The sequence below is a fragment of the Mesocricetus auratus genome, unplaced genomic scaffold, assembly GCF_017639785.1.
Source record: "Mesocricetus auratus isolate SY011 unplaced genomic scaffold, BCM_Maur_2.0 Super-Scaffold_100037, whole genome shotgun sequence".
NCBI lineage: Eukaryota > Metazoa > Chordata > Mammalia > Rodentia > Cricetidae > Mesocricetus > Mesocricetus auratus.
Window position 1 is genome coordinate 7,499,737 of NW_024429215.1, and position 15,684 is coordinate 7,515,420.

The window sequence follows — 15,684 nt, forward strand, 5'->3', positions numbered from 1 at the left end:
ATCAGATATGAGGATGCCAGGGAATACCATCACTCCTACACCTTTGAATAGTGTCATTGAGAATTTAATGCCAGAATAGTAAGTACATAGAGGAATCATTGCCCTGTCTAGAGCTGTGGGATAGAAAGAAGACAGAGACAGGTCTTGTGCAAGAACACATCCTCTTCCTCTTTTTTGTTGGATGTCACAATCCCTTCCCTCAGCCTGCTCATTCCCATGGGTGTGTCCCTCTGTGTGTACTGGGTCACCACCAGTCCTATATGCTGTTTCTGCGGAGATCTGGCATGAGGCACTGTCATGGATCTTGAAGCTGCTCTTCTTGGATTTGGTAAGTGAGACAGGGGTCTTTTTTTAGCCAGAGTGGTAAAGAATACAGAATTCCACCAAATGCTGGTAATGCCCACTTGATATCTGTGTCTGATGGATATTGAAACAAATGACCCTGAGAAGGAGGAACCTGAACACACATGCTCCCTCGTGAGGATACAGACACTTGGTATCAAATTTGTTTTCTTTTACTCCCATCTCTTCTCACCTTGGCTGTTGTCTGGCACTCTTACTGAGATCTGTTCTTGGGAAGATGCAAGCTCCATGAGATAGAGGTGAATAAACACTGTCTAATGTGCATGTGGTGCAGATGGGATTCATTTATTCTCAGAGGCTCCCAGGCTTTGTGTGATATTGGAGGTGGGATAGTGCTTAGGTTTTACATGGAAGCAAGAGTCAAAGTCAGACATAGGTTAGTGATTTAATGGGGTTTCCTGCTGATTGGGCCAAGGAAGTGGTAAAGTTTGGTGTGAGGAATGGCAACCCATGGGTTTTCATTCCTGAGCTGGTTGATAGCACAAATGTATGGGAGTTATTCTTACATCGTTTGGGAAGAGTAAAGATGATTATGTCTTTGGAAATATGCCAGGAACTTAACTCTGAAAATGATGAGATTTCACTTTGGAGGTAAGCTGTTTACTTTTCTTTCAACAAGACACAAGGGAGAGTGATCTGGGATGAAGGGACATCAGCCGAGAAATCCCCCTCCCCCATGATGGCCTATGGGCATGTCTGTGGGGCATTCTCTTGATTAGTAATTGTTGTGGGAGCTACTCTATGACGCCTTGGGGTACTTTTTCTCCTGACATTAGTTAACTAGTGCTTTTTTCCTATGTCTCTCCAGGGCTACCACCCCAACCTTCCATCTGGGCAGTTCCAGGAGCTGTGATTTCCACAGACAGTGATGTGAGCATCTTCTGCAGGACACCTCCTGGAGTGACCAGAGTGCATCTCTACTATGATGAACCTTATGGAAAATGGTTTGATCATACCCCAGAGGGAGCCCAGGAGGTGTTTGAATTCTGTCAGCAGGATATGACGCACATCAGTGCAGGGATTTACTACTGTGAGTACACCAAGGGGAGGTCAATGGTCACAAACTAATGACAAACTGCAGATGGTGGTGACAGGTGAGGAACTGCCCAAGAACACTGTTCTTAAGCATCAGCTTCTGATGACTTCCTCGCTGAACCACACATGCCCGGTCACAGGCCCTGCCCTGTAGCTCTGCTCCCATATATTAATGTCTTCCCTCTCCTCTCCTCTACCCTCCTCTCCTCTCCCCTCTTCTCATCCCCTGTTCTCCCCTCTCCTCCTCCTCTCCTCTCCTTTCTCTTCCCTTCCTCCACTCTCCCCTGTTATCCCTTCCCCTCCTCTCCCTTTACCTTCCCTCCTCTTATCTCTCCTCCCCTCCTCTCCCCCTCCCCTTCTCTCTTCCCCTCTCTTCTCTTCTCTTGTCTCTTCTTCTCTCATTTCATCCTCTGCTTTTCAATTTCCATTTTTATTGGCAGGTGTCTCCGAGACATTTTCTCACATATTTCATACTGGCCTTGAACTTATCATGTAGCCTAACATAATCTTGAATTAATGATTCCTCCTTTCCTACTTTCCTAGTACTAACATTACTGACCTGGACAATGACTCCATTCATATGGCGATGAACAGAGAACACAGTGCATTGTGTACATTAGGAAATAACTCCACCAAATAAGATTCAACCCCTGAACCTCTGTTTGGTTTGTGACTCTCCATCTGTTCTGACCATGTTCTGGATTCCCTTCAGAAATTCGACTATAGCCCCTAAGTGATGGAGTTCATGGGATCTGACTTCAGCCTTCTATACATACTTAGAGCCTCTCTATGTTCCTGGTTCATGGATAAATAATTGAACCATGTTTTGTGATCCCTATAGATTAGCAATAGATGAGTTTCCTTTTGTCTTAATTTTTCTCTCTGGTCAGACTCTGAATTGTAGGCTTATTTTTCATCACTGTAAAAATAACACAGCTGTACTGTCCTGAATTTTGTCAACTTGACACAATGTAGAATCACCAGAGAGGAAGGAGTCCAAGCTGAGGAAAAGCCTCCATGAGATCCAGCTGCAATGCATTTTCTCAAGTAGTGATTAACAGGGAAGAGTCCAGATTATGGTGGCTGGTGCCTTGCTTGATATGGTGGTCCTGGTTTCGATAAGAATGCAATCAGAACAAGCCATGGGAAGCAAGCCAGTCTGAAGCACCACTCCATGGCCTCTGTATCAGCTCCTGCCTCCAGGATCATTATACCATGTTTGAGTTCCTATCCTGACTTCTTCAGTAATGAATAGCAATTTTGAATCATAAGCCAATAAACCCTTCCCTCCCTAACTCGGTTTTTGGTCATGGTATTCCATCACTGCAATAGAGACCTTAAATAATAAATATAGGAGTCTTTTTGTAGTTCTTTTGAAACAGGGTCTCATCATGTAACTCTGTCTGCCTTTGAAAGCTGGATATAGAGCAGGTTGTTTTTAATCTTACAAAGATCAATCTGCCTCTGTTTCCTGAGTGCTAGAATTAAAGCCATGTGTCACCATGACCAACTAATAGCAGGGTCTTTTACTTCCAGGTGTTTACAAGGAGAAACCATCCCTTACTGTAGATACAGGACCTCAGGGATTCTCAGAAAGAAATGTGACTCTCCTCTGTCACACACCTCATTCCTTTGAGATCTTCATCCTCTGCAGAGGTGGAAATGCTTCCTTACCCCAGAACTGCTCACATCAGTCCCACAGTGCATTCCTCATCTCCCCTGTGAGCCCAGGGAACAGGAGGACCTACAGATGCTTTGGCTCTTACAAAAGCAATTCCTACTTGTGGTCCCTGTCTAGTGATCCCCTTGAGTTGTCAATCCCGGGTAAGTATGTCTGGTTCTTTTTCCTTATCTCTGCTTAGAGAGGCCTCAAAAGATGCTATGTGACATATATCTATACCACTAGTAGTCTCCTGTGTGCTATGTGTTACACATGGGACTGCTATTATGACTGTATTTGCTCCATTTCCATTAAGGACTCTGAATTTTATGCATCAATTTTATTATTTTAGAGGCAGTTGCAAGTGTATTTATCTGGAGAATAGAAGTATTCACCTATCCATAATGGGAACCATTGTCAAAAATGGTATAACACTTATCTGGTGACTGCTATCCTCCAATATTCTTTTCTGAGTTGTGTGTGAGACAAGTACATCACTTATCAATGGTGATGGAAAATTGAAAGAATATCTTCTAGTTTCTCCATTGATCTGATTTTTTTGACCATCATTTTTCAGGTCTTACGAGATCATCAAGCTTTCTCATTGCCTTTTATATTATGATACAACATGCCATCTCTACCCTCCTTTGCCTCTCCCTAAACCCTCCCATGTACACCTCCTTGCTCTCCTTAATATTCATGGATTCTTTTCATTTTAATTGTTCTTATATGCATGTACATGGATATACATATGCATGTATGTATATGTATATACATGAATGTTTCTTTTTATTTTTTAGGGTTGTCCTATGATATTTTATTTTCTTATTTTTAAATTTAAATTAGAATCAAGGTTGCTTCACATGTCAATCCCAGGTCCCTTTAACTCCCCTCCTCCCACACCCTGCCACTACACACACCCAATTCCCCCTCCTTCCTCCAGGGCCTTCCATGGGGGTGTCCATAGTTGTTATTTGATCCAGGGAAGGGCCTAGACCCTCCCACAAGAGCCCAGGGTGAGAGTGCATCTATCATTGGGGGATGGGCACCCAAAGTCCATTTGTATGCCAGGGATAAATACTGATCAACTACCCAAGGCCCCATAAATTGCCTAGGACTCCTCACTGACACCCACATTCAGGGGGTCCTGAACAGTCCCATTCTGAATTCCCAGTCATCAGTCTGGTACTCAAGAGCTACCCCTTGTTCAGGTCAGCTACTTCTGGGGGTTAAACAAGCCCAGTCTTAACCCTTTTGCTCATTAGTCCTCCCTCTCTGTCCCTGGATTCCTTGAGTTCAGCTCAGTATTTAGCAGTGGGCTCTGTTTCCATCAGTCATTGGATGAAGGTTCTGTTTCCCAGACTCTCTGGCCATGGGATTGTAGTCTGGCACTCGCCATATATATTTCTAAAGTCCATATAGGAGAGAGTACATACAATGTTTGTCTTTTTGTGACTGGGTTACCTCACTCAGGATAGTTTCTACTAGTGCCATGCATTTGCCTGCAAATTTCAGGATTCCATTGTTCTCTGCTGAATAGTACTCCATTGTATAATGTAGCACATTTTCTCTTCAGCTGTGGGCCATCTAGCTTGCTTCCATGTTTTGGCTATTACAAATAATGCTGCTATGAACATAGTGGAACAGACATACTTGTTGTATGAATGGGCATCTTTTGGATATATGCCTAAGAGTTGTGTTGCTGGGTCTTGTGGTAGGTGTATTCCCAGTTTTCTGAGGAATCTCCATACTGATTTCCATAGTGGTGGTACAAGTTGGCACATCCACCAGGAGTGGAGGAGTGTTCCGCTTTCACCACAACCTCTCCAGCATAAATTGTCACTGGTGATTTTATTTTAGCCGTTCTGACACGAGTAAGATGGTATCTCAGAGTTGATTTGATTTGCATTTCCCAGAGGGCTAGGGATGTTGAGAACTTTCTCAAGTGCCTCTCAGTCATTTTAGACTCCTCTATTGAGAATTCTCTATTTAGTTCTGTAGCCAACTTTTTAATTAGCTCCTTTGGTGTTTTGGAGACTTGCTTCTTGAGTTCTTTGTAAATTTTGGAGATTAGCTCTCTGTCAGATGTGGGGGTAGTGAAGATCTTTTCCCATTCTATAGGCTGCCTTTCTGTCTTGTTTACTGTGTCCTTTGGCTTACAGAAGCTTCTCAGTTTCAGTAGATCCCATTTATTAATTGTTGATCTCACTGTCTGTGCTACTGGTGTTATGTTCAGGAAGCTGTCTCCCATACCAATTCGTTCAAGGGTACCACCCACTTTCTCTTCCAAGAGGTTCAGTGGCTGGATTTATGTTGAGGTCTTTGATCCATTTGGATTTAAGTTTTGTTCATGGCAATAGACATGGATCTATCCACATTCTTCTACATGCCAGCAACCAGTTATGCACCATTTGTTAAAGATGCTTTCTTTTTCCATTGTATATTTTTAGCTTCTTTGTGTAAGATCAGATATTCATACAGGTATGGCTTAATATCAGGATGTTCAATTCAATTCCATCGGTCTACCTGTCTATTTTGTGCCAATACCAAGCTGTTTTCAGGACTACAGCTCTATGATAGAGTGTGAAGTCATGGATGGTGATGCCTCCAGATGTTGCTTTGTTGAGTGAGGTTCTCTTGGCAATCCTGGATCTTTTGTTTTTTCATACAAAGTTGATTTTTGTTCTTTCAAGGTCTGTGAAGAATTGTACTTGTATTTTAATGGGGATTGCATTGAATCTGTAGATTGCTTTTGGCAGGATTGCCATTTTTACTACGTTGATCCTACCTATCCTAGAACATGGGAGATCTTTCCATTTTCTGAAGTCTTCTTCAATTTCTCTCTTTATAGACTCAAAGTTCTTGCTATACAGGTCTTTCGCTTGTTTGGATAGCATTACCCCAAGGTATTTTATATTGTTTGTGGCATTTGTAAAGGGTCATGCTTCTCTCGTTTTATTCTCAGTCCTATTATCGTCTGTATATAGTAGGGGTACTGATTTTCTTGAGTGCATCTTGTATCCAGCCACATTGCTGAAAGTATTTATCAGCTGTAGGAGTTCCCTGGTAGAGTTTTTTGGATCACTTATGTAAACTATCATCCACAAATATTGAAAGTTTGACCTTATCCTTTCCAAATTGTATCCCCTTGACCTCCTTTTGTTGTCATATGGCTCTGGCTAGAACTTCAAGTACTATTTTGAAGAGGTATGGAGAGAGTGGACAGCCTTGTCTTGTTCCTGATTTTAGAGGAATTGCTTTGAGTTTCTGTCCATTTAGTCTGATGCTGGCTATTGGTTTGGTGTGTATAGATTTTATTATGTTTAGGTATGTTCCTGTTGTCCCAGATCTCTCCAAGACATTTATCATGAAGGGGTGTTGGATTTTGTAAAAGGCTTTTTCTGCATCTAGTGAGATGATCATGTGATTTTTGTTTCTCAACTTGTTTATATGGTTTATTACATTTATGGATTTTTCGTATGTTGAACCATCCATGCATCCCTGGTATGAAATCTACTTGATCGTGATGAATGATTGTTTTGATGTGTTCTTGGATACAATTTGTCAGTATTTTATTGAGTATTTTTGCATTAATGTTCATGAGAGATATTGGTCTGAAGTTCTCTTTCTTAGTTGTGTCTTTGTGTGGCTTGGAGATCAATGTTATTGAAGCCTTGTAGAAAGAGTTCGGCAAAGACCCTTCTGCTTCTATTTCATGGAATACTTTGCGAAGAATTGGTATAAGCTGTTCTTTGAATTTCTGGTAGAATTATGCACTGAGGCCATCTGGACCTGGGCTGTTTTTGGTTGGGAGACTTTTGATGACTGCTTTTATTTCCATAGGGGTTATAGATCTATTTAAATTGCTTATCTTTCTTGATTTAAATTTAGCAAGTGATAGCTATCCAGAAAGTTGTCCATTTCCTTTAAATTTTCGAATTTTGTGACCTGATGATTCTCTGGATTTCCTCAGAGTCCATTGTTATATCCCCCTTTTCATTTCTGCTTTTGTTAATTGCATTTTCACATTCTGCCATTTCATGAGTTTGGATAAAGGTTTGTGTATCTTGTTGATTTTCTAAAAGAACCAACTCTTTGTTGCATTGATTCTTTGTATTGTTGTCCTAGTTTCTACTTTATTGATTTCAACCCTCATTTTGATTATTTCCTGACATCTACTCCTCCTTGGTGAGTTTGTGTCTTTGTGTTCTAGAGCTTTCAGCTGTGCTGTTAATTCTCTAATGTAACTATTCTCCAGTTTTTTCATTTGGGCACTTAGTGCTATGAACTTCCCTTGTAGCACTGCTTTCAATGTGTCCCACAAGTTTGGGTATGTTGTGTCTTCATTCTCATTGAATTCTAGGAAGTCTTTAATTTCTTTTTTATTTCTTCTTTGATCCAGGAATGGTGCAATTATGCATACTCCAGTTTCCATGAGTTTGTAGGTTTCTGCAATTTGTGTTGTTATTGAATTCTAATTTTAGCGAATGGTGGTCTGATTAGATGCATGGAGTTATTCCAATTTTTTGTACCTGTTGGGGTTTGATATGTTGCCAAATATGAGGTCAATTTTTGTGAAGGTTCCATGTGGCGCTGAGAAGAAGATTTATTAATTTTTGTATAGAATGTTCGGTAAATGTCTGTTAATCCCAATTGGGTCATAATTTCTACTAGTCCCTTTGCTTCTTTGTCAAGTGTCTGTCTGGTGTTCCTGCCTAGTGTTGATTGTGGGGTGTTGAACTCTCCCACTACAAGTGTGTGGGGCTTTATATGTGATTTGAGTTTTAGTAATGTTTCTTTTACAAACACGGATGCCTTTGTATTTGGGGCATGGATGTTCAGAATTGAACATGTATGTTTCTAATAAAACCTACTTATTCTATATTTTGTTATTGTGTGTTTCCAGAGCTGACCATTTTATGTTGGATAACCAGTTGGTGTTGTGTTCTCTGGAGAATACTGTTTCTCCCACTCTCTGTGGGAAATTCCTAATTCTCTGTAATTACTTATGTTGGGTTGAGAGCTCATGGGCTTTCTCCCATCTACTTTGGCATGTCTATTTTGTTGTCCCTTTTCAGCTTATGTTTAGGCAGTCATATTGGTAAAACTTTATGGGTGTTACTACTGACGTTTGTAGGAGACACAGTCCCATAACAAATTCCCTGATCTTTTGACTCCTTCAATCTTTCCTCCCTCTTTTTCACAATGTAGGATTTGTTTTGTATCTGTATCCATCGTGAGTGAGCTCCACAACTCTGCATTTTGGTTTGTTGTGTTTTTAGTGGTATATGAAATGTAATGTGTAATGGTCCTTGTCTGTTGCATAATAAAGTTTCCTTAATGTGGGATGTGTATGACATTTACCTGTCCCACCATAGTGCCACCTCTGAACAGTCCACTGAAGAATATAGGAAACATTAACAGAAGACAACTTAGAAACTGCGGTGCCAGATTTTTTAATGGAGGAGACTTATTTCCTTATATCTTAGAACCTCTGGTCATTTTGGATGTCTTGGGGTTTTAAGAGATTGGACATGTTACAGGTTTGGGGAACAAGGTGGGCAGGGCCATGGAAGTTCAACTTGGGAACATCCTTGAGATAGAAAGCGTGGGATAGAGAACATCAAGTACACACAGGTTAAAGATGGAAAGATGGACATTAGAAGGCATGAGTAAGAAATCTCATGTAGAATAGTGAAGGGTGTGGCACATGGTTACTTTTTGTGTGAGCAGATGTCATACAGGGTTGTTGTTGGGGACTACACAAACCAGGTGTCCATTTCTATGCAACATTTGCTGATTGATTTAAATTTTATTGCTTCAGCCAAGAAATACACTATGATCTTCAGAACCATATATCCAAAGGGATATTTGAAACTTATCTTTGCAGACATTTAACACACATCTCAAAAGATCCCCCAGCTGGAAAGCATCCATGCATCCTCCTCACACCTGTCCTTGTATTGACAGAGAGTCCATGTGTCCCCTTTGAACAAGAACTCTTCAGGATCTTCTTTCGCTGTCAGTTCTCACATGGATCATCATCAAACCACTTTTTTGTGTCCTGAAAACATTTTTCAAATGTTGTATCCTTTCTGTCATGCAAAATTCACCTTTCACCCAGCTACCTTATTGTGTTTCTACCCAATATTATATATCCATACATCCCACAGAAAGTTCACATTAAACATTTTTGTACTGATTGTAAGTTTACTGGATACATTAAAGATTATTCTCTTAAGACCTTAGAGTGTTCCTTTTTAACCTTAAAATGTAATGCGGAGTTTGTTTCTCCAATTGTTTTCTCAGTTAGGGTTTGAGTATCTCTATAATCAGCTGCAATAAGTCTCTCAAAGACCTGCATTATAGCATTCATATGAATTAACTTTTTTGAAATAAATCAAGAATTATCAAACCAACAACAAAGATTATGAAAACTATAATTAACAGTATGTCAATCTCAGGTGATTATCCCTTCATTTAATTTTTCCATTTTAAACCATCCATTTGTAATCACAAATAGACATACTTTTCTCCTGTTTGATAGTGTTTTCCATTATTTTAGTGTGTAGGGGTAAACTCTCTGTTTTAAAATGAATATTTATGCAACTTAAAAATTTTATACCAATTCCAGCTCCCTCTCCCTCCTATCATCCCTTGGTCCCCATCAACAACTGCCATCGTAGCCCCCATCCATTCCCCAGTATGGATAGGGCCTTGCATGAGGGATCATCAAAATCTGGCACATCATTTGGGGCAGACCTAGGCCCTGTCTCCTGTATATAGGCTGAGGGAGTATCCCTCCATAGTTAATGGGCTCTCAAAGCCCATTCCTGCTGTAGGGATAAATACTGGTTTCACTGCCAAAAGCCCCATAGACTTCCCAGGCCTCCTAACTGACACCCATGCTTAGGGGGTCTGGATCAGTCCTATGGTGGTTTCCCCAGCTGTTAAACTGTGTTCTGTGAGCAAGAAAATGGATAACTTAATAGAGGGAGACATTATAGGCTTAAAGAGAAATCTGACACTGGAGAAATGTCCAGAGATCCACAAGGATGACCCCAAATAAGAATCGAATCAATAGAGGAGAGGCTACCTCAAATATCCTTCCCCTATAATGAGATTGATGCCTACCTTAAACACACCATTCAAGCCAGCCTGTATCCAGTAGCTAATGGAAGCAGAAGGAGAGATTCACAACCAAGCACTGAGCCAAACTCATGGAACAGTTGTGGAGAGGGAGGAGTGATGAGCAAAGGGGTCAAAATGATTCTAGAGAAACCCACAAAACTCTCCCTTTTAACTAGTTTCTTCCTTTAAGAATTTTCCATTGACTTTTGAAGTCTGTTGATAGTGTCAGTGAATTGTTGTAGCATGTCTGAATCTGAGACCTACCTTGTGACTGTGAGCTGAGAGTGTCAGCCTGAGGGAGGGGCTGTAGGAAAAGGACAAAAGCCTGCTGAGTTTTGGTAGCATCTGAAGACAGTTTAGAAAAGTTACAACTGAAAAAATCCCACACTTGCTCAAAGAATTGAGGAGGAAGCAAACGAAAACCCAGCTGGTCATGCAGGGACTCAGGCAGGAGTCCCAGCCTGCAGCTCAGCCTTGGGTCTGGCCTGGTGGAGAGGCTTTTTCTGGTGAATTCCTACTTGAAGGTTGGGCTCCAATAGCAGCACAATAAATAGAAGACCCAGAGACTAATCTTGGGGTTTTAAGATTCAAGCTGAAGATCAGAAAAGCAAAGCATCTAGCTACTAGCTCTTATCTCTAGCTCAGGCTGAAAGGTGATCCTGCCTCCACCAAACCACAGACTGAAATCCCAAACAGCTATGCTCTCCTCAACATGCCTAGAGAATCCTCAGACTGAGTCTTCCTATCCTCAATGTGGCTGGAGAATGAATGCCAGCTCTGAGACCCTGTCTTAAATACCTCTCAAGAATCCTGGGATTAAAGGTGTGTGATCCCAAATGCTAAGACCATCTTTGTGTGAGCAGTTTCTCTTAAGGACTGGGTATATCTCATGTACCTCAGTGTGGCCTTAAACTGATAGAAGTCAGTCTGTCTCTGCCTCCCAAGTGGTGGGATTGAAGGTGTGTACCACCAACTTGTCTCTAGCTTGAGGTTGGCTTTGCCTTCTGAATATTCTGGCAAGCTTCCTTTTTCTTTTCCTTTCTTTTCTTTTTGACAGGGTTTCTCTGTATTGCTTTGGAGGCTGTCTTGTCCTGGAACTAGCTCTTGTAGAAGAGGATAGCCTCGAACTCACAGAGATCTGCCTGCCTCTGCCTCCCAAGTATTGGGATTAAAGGCTGTGCCACCAATGCCCAGCAACTTTGGCAAGCTTTAAGAAATCATAAATAATATATCACTACAAGAAGTGATTTAAGAGAAACCAGCACAAAATAAAGTTGATATTTGTTGTTATAGAATCTTTCAATTTTGCTTTTGCTTTCCTCCACAGAGACTTCTCCTTCAAATTACAGATTAGTGAATAGCGTCCGGCTCATTATGGCTGTCATCATTGTGTTAACCCTTGGGGCTCTATTGCTGGATGCTTGGAAGAGCAGAAGAGAGCCCATGGGGCCTTCAGAGAGCCCTAAGATGAGCACCTAGCTGCTCCCTTCTACACGTCAACAAAATGTTGGCAATCAAGAGTCTAAGAGGCGATGTGAATTCTCTGCTGAGTATTCAGTGTCAGCTGATGTGGTATTATACCTGCGATGTGACTAGAATTTCAGAATTCTTTGTGTGGTGTTTGTAGGAGAGATACCCTTAGTAGTAGTTCCCTGTTTCTGTCTCCTGTATATCCTGTAGGACAGTTCCATGTAGTGCCATTCTTCATTTCTTATTTCTCTGCACAAGATTGCTTTCCTCTTCATTCTTCCTTGCTACCCTGTGGACATCCTACTTTGGAATGTGAGTGTATTGCATTGTTTACATCAACACAGAGCTGTCACCAGTGCCAACATCCTACAGACATAGGAATGTCAACGCCTTCCCCTGGTCCTTGTGTAGATGCTGATTGCGAGTGCAGTAAGTTCCATATGCATCGTCCTCATCTATGATGACTGTTGTTTTAGGCCGTTCTCCTCCAATGACCACCAATGACAGGAGCTAACATAGACTTAGTGGTGTCATCTAGGCTTCTCTGTTCTTTATCCCTTGCAACATCAATGGTATATCTGAAGATATTCTTAAATGATGGCATGGCATTCATCTCTGAGCCCAGAGAATGAAATCTGCTCTGTAACTTCTGTGCAGTCACACTACAATGAGGTCATTCCCTTTAACCATTCTTCCTTGGTAAAAAAAGTCCCATGCTATTAGCCTCCACTTTCCACGATAAAACTTACTTAATATTTGCAGATTCACCACCAATGTCTTCACAAAATTCTTCCATTCCTTCTGGCCCCACAGTCTCACTAAGACCTGCATATTCATAAAACCAAGCCAGGCACGTTTTTCTTAAAGAATCTCCCTTCCACTACTAGTCTAGAAGAAGGCTGGGATCTGCAATAGCTGGAGATTTGATACTTTTTTAAGCCCCCCACATTCTGTGACAGCTCCTGCCACTCCATGGGCTTTTCTTTTTTCCTTCACTGGCATCTTCTGCCTTTCCTGGCAAGGTGGACAGGGCAGCTGGGGAGGAGGGTTGGACTCTGACTCAGTGCCAGCTCCTGCCTTCCAGGAACCCAGTGGAGGTCCAGGGAGTGAACCCGTGGTGACCTGCCCTGGTTGTGCTTCTCTGGGGCAGCCTGGGACAACATAGCTCTTCCCCCTTGCCAGGGGTGTGGATCACTGCCAGCAGGGCACCTCCAGTACTCTGGATGAGCAGTAAGTTCAGGCTGATCCAGAAGGGGATGGCTGTGGACCAGAAGTGAAGGAGAAGGTGGCTTGCCTGGCAGCAATGGGTTCCTGAAATGCCTGGCATTTACCTCCTCTGGGCCTCAGGTCTGCACAGGTAGAATCTGGTTGTTCTGAGTTTTCCTGTTTGTTTTTATTTTTATTTGAAAATGAATTATTCTCTTATAAAATACATCCTTATAACTGTTTCCACTCTCCCTTAGACTTTTCCTTCCCTTCCAATTCCCATTTCTCCAGATGCATTCTTCCTCTGTTTCCCTTCAGAATAAAAGCAGGCCTACAGGAGTTAACAACCAAACATGATAAAACAAGATAGAATAACAGAAGGCAAAAGCTGTCATATCAAGGCTGGATAAGGCAACTCCATAGGAGAAAAGAGTCCCAAGAGCAGGCAAAGGAGTCACAGACAAAGTTGCTTCTAATGTTAGGAGCCGCACAAATACACCAAGCTAACAAACATAACATATGTGCAGAGGACCTGATACAGACCCATGTGGGCCCCAAGATCAAAATGCTTCAGTCTCTTCATCTCCAAAGAGTCCTGCTTAGATGATGAAGTGGGCTGTATTCTCCTGGTGTCCTCTATCACCTCTGAATCATTCAATCTTTCTTACCCTCTTCTTCAGTGTTCCCTGAGCTGCAATATGAAGGACATAATGGAGACCTTCAATTTAGATCCCTTTCTGCAAAATGTCTGACTGTGGGTCTCTGCACCAGTTCCCATGTTCTGCTGGAAGAAGCCTCTCTGATGATGAATGATCCATCCCTCCTGCTCCTGTTCTAAGCTACCCCCAACCATCCACAAAATCTATTTTATTTCCCCTCCCCAGGAAGTCCCATGTGTCCATTTATTAATTGTTGATCAATATATCTCTCTCATAAATGTTCTGTTCTGTTCAGGAAGTCATCTACTGTACAAATGAACTCAAGGCAACTTTTCCTCTCTTTCATCAGGTTCATTGTATTAGGGTTTATATTGAGGTCTTTGATCCACTCAGACTTCAGGTTGTGCAAGGCAAAAATATGGTTCTATTTTACATTCTTCTACATGGAGACATCCAGCAACATTTGTTGAAGTAGCTTTCTCATTTCCACATACATTTGGCTTTATTAAAAATTTGGTGTCCTGGGTGTCCACTTGAGAAAGTGCTCAACATCACTAGCCATTAGGGAAATGCAAATCAAAACAACTCTGAGATATCATATTACTCCTGTCAGACAGGCAAAAATCAAAAACACCAATGACAGTTTGTGCTGGAGAGGATGTGGAGAAAGGGGAACACTCCTCCACTGCTGGTGGGAGTGCCAACTTGTACAGCCACTACGGAAATCAGTATGGAAATTCCTCAGGAAAATGGGACTCAGTCTACCACAAGACCCAGCAATTCCACTCTTAGGCATATACACAAAAGATGCCCATTCACACAACAATGATGTCTGTTCCACTGTGTTCATAGTAGCATTATTTGTAATAGCTAGATCCTGGAAGCAACCTAGATGCCCCACAAATAAAAATATAGAGAAAATGTGGTACATTTACACAATGGAGTACTACTCAGTGGATAAAAGCAATAGAATCTTGAAATTTGCAGGCAAATAGATGGCAATAGAGGAAACCATCCTGAATGAGGAAATCCAGTCACAAAAAGACAAACATGGTATGTACTCACTCATTTATGGATCAGGGGAGTGTCACCCTACAATCCCAGTGCCAGTGAGTCTGGGAAACAAGGAGGTTCCCAGGAGAGATGCATGATACCCCAGAGAAGTGGAATGAGGCAAGATATCCTGAGCAGATTGGGAACATAGGGGAATGGGAGATGGAAACAAGAAAAAGAGAGGGGGAGAAGAGGAGGGGAGAAGAAGGCATGGGGGAGCAGGAAGGTTGAGTCGAGGTAAGAACAGAGGAGAGCAGGATGAGAGATACCATAATAGTTCGAGTCATTTTAGGCTTGAGGAGAGAGCTGACACTAGTGAGATCTCCAGAGATCTACAAGGATAACACCAACTGGCAAACTAAACAATAGTGTTGAGACTACACTGATAGTCCTCCTTGATGATAGGGTTAATGACTACCCTACATGCCATCTTAGAACCTTCATCCAGGGACTGATGGAAGCAGAGACAGATACCCACAGCTAAACACTGAACTGAACTCCTGGATCCTAGTGACAGAGATGGAGGAGTGATGAGCAAAGGGGTCAAGACCATGATAATGAAACCTACAAAGGTAGCTGACCAGATAAGGGGAAGCTCTTGAATCCCAGACTAATGGCTGAGAGGCCAATAGGGGACTGATCCAGACTCCATGAATGCAGTGCCAGGGAGGAGGCCACATAAATCACTGGATCCTTGGGTAGTAGATCAGTGTTTACCATGGTTTATGGATGAGCTTTGGGAATCCATTCCAAATAGAGGGATGCTCTCTCAGCCTGGATACATGGGGAAGGGCCTAGGTCCTGCTCTGGATGAAATGACAGACTTTAGAGATCTACCCAAGGAGGGCCTCACCCTCCCTGGGGAATGATGTGGGGATTGGGTGTGGGGCTGGAGAACTGGGGAACTGGTGGAGGGACCAGGGAGGAGGGGTGGAAGAGGGAGCTGGGACTGACATGTGAAACATTCACATTTCTAATTTAAATAAAACATATACTGTGAAAAAATTCGGTGTCCACTTGAAATAACAATACTCAACTTGATATGGAGAAACAACAAAAACAAAAAACCCAGCATAGACAAAACAATCCTGTACAATAAAGGAATGT

The 15,684-nt window shown here is 42.0% G+C and overlaps 1 protein-coding gene and 1 pseudogene across 3 annotated transcripts; one reads left to right on the top strand and one right to left on the bottom strand.

Annotated features, from left to right (window-relative positions):
• Nucleotides 1-216: 216 nt before the first annotated feature.
• On the top strand, nucleotides 217-13,107 carry LOC106022319 (leukocyte immunoglobulin-like receptor subfamily A member 6). 3 transcript variants are annotated; one of them, XM_040734064.1, is made up of 4 exons: nucleotides 217-328; nucleotides 1,172-1,393; nucleotides 2,935-3,222; nucleotides 11,517-13,107. In XM_040734064.1, the coding sequence occupies exons 1-4, from the start codon at nucleotides 298-300 to the stop codon at nucleotides 11,666-11,668; spliced, it is 693 nt and encodes a 230-aa protein (XP_040589998.1). In that variant the 5' UTR covers nucleotides 217-297; the 3' UTR covers nucleotides 11,669-13,107. The 3 variants fall into 3 exon arrangements, with proteins under 3 accessions (XP_040589998.1, XP_040589999.1, XP_040590000.1); XM_040734065.1 differs by lacking the exon at nucleotides 11,517-13,107 and adding an exon at nucleotides 9,029-9,299; XM_040734066.1 differs by lacking the exon at nucleotides 11,517-13,107 and adding an exon at nucleotides 8,949-9,082.
• Nucleotides 12,132-12,661, bottom strand: LOC110343537 (annotated as a pseudogene).
• Nucleotides 13,108-15,684: the final 2,577 nt, after the last annotated feature.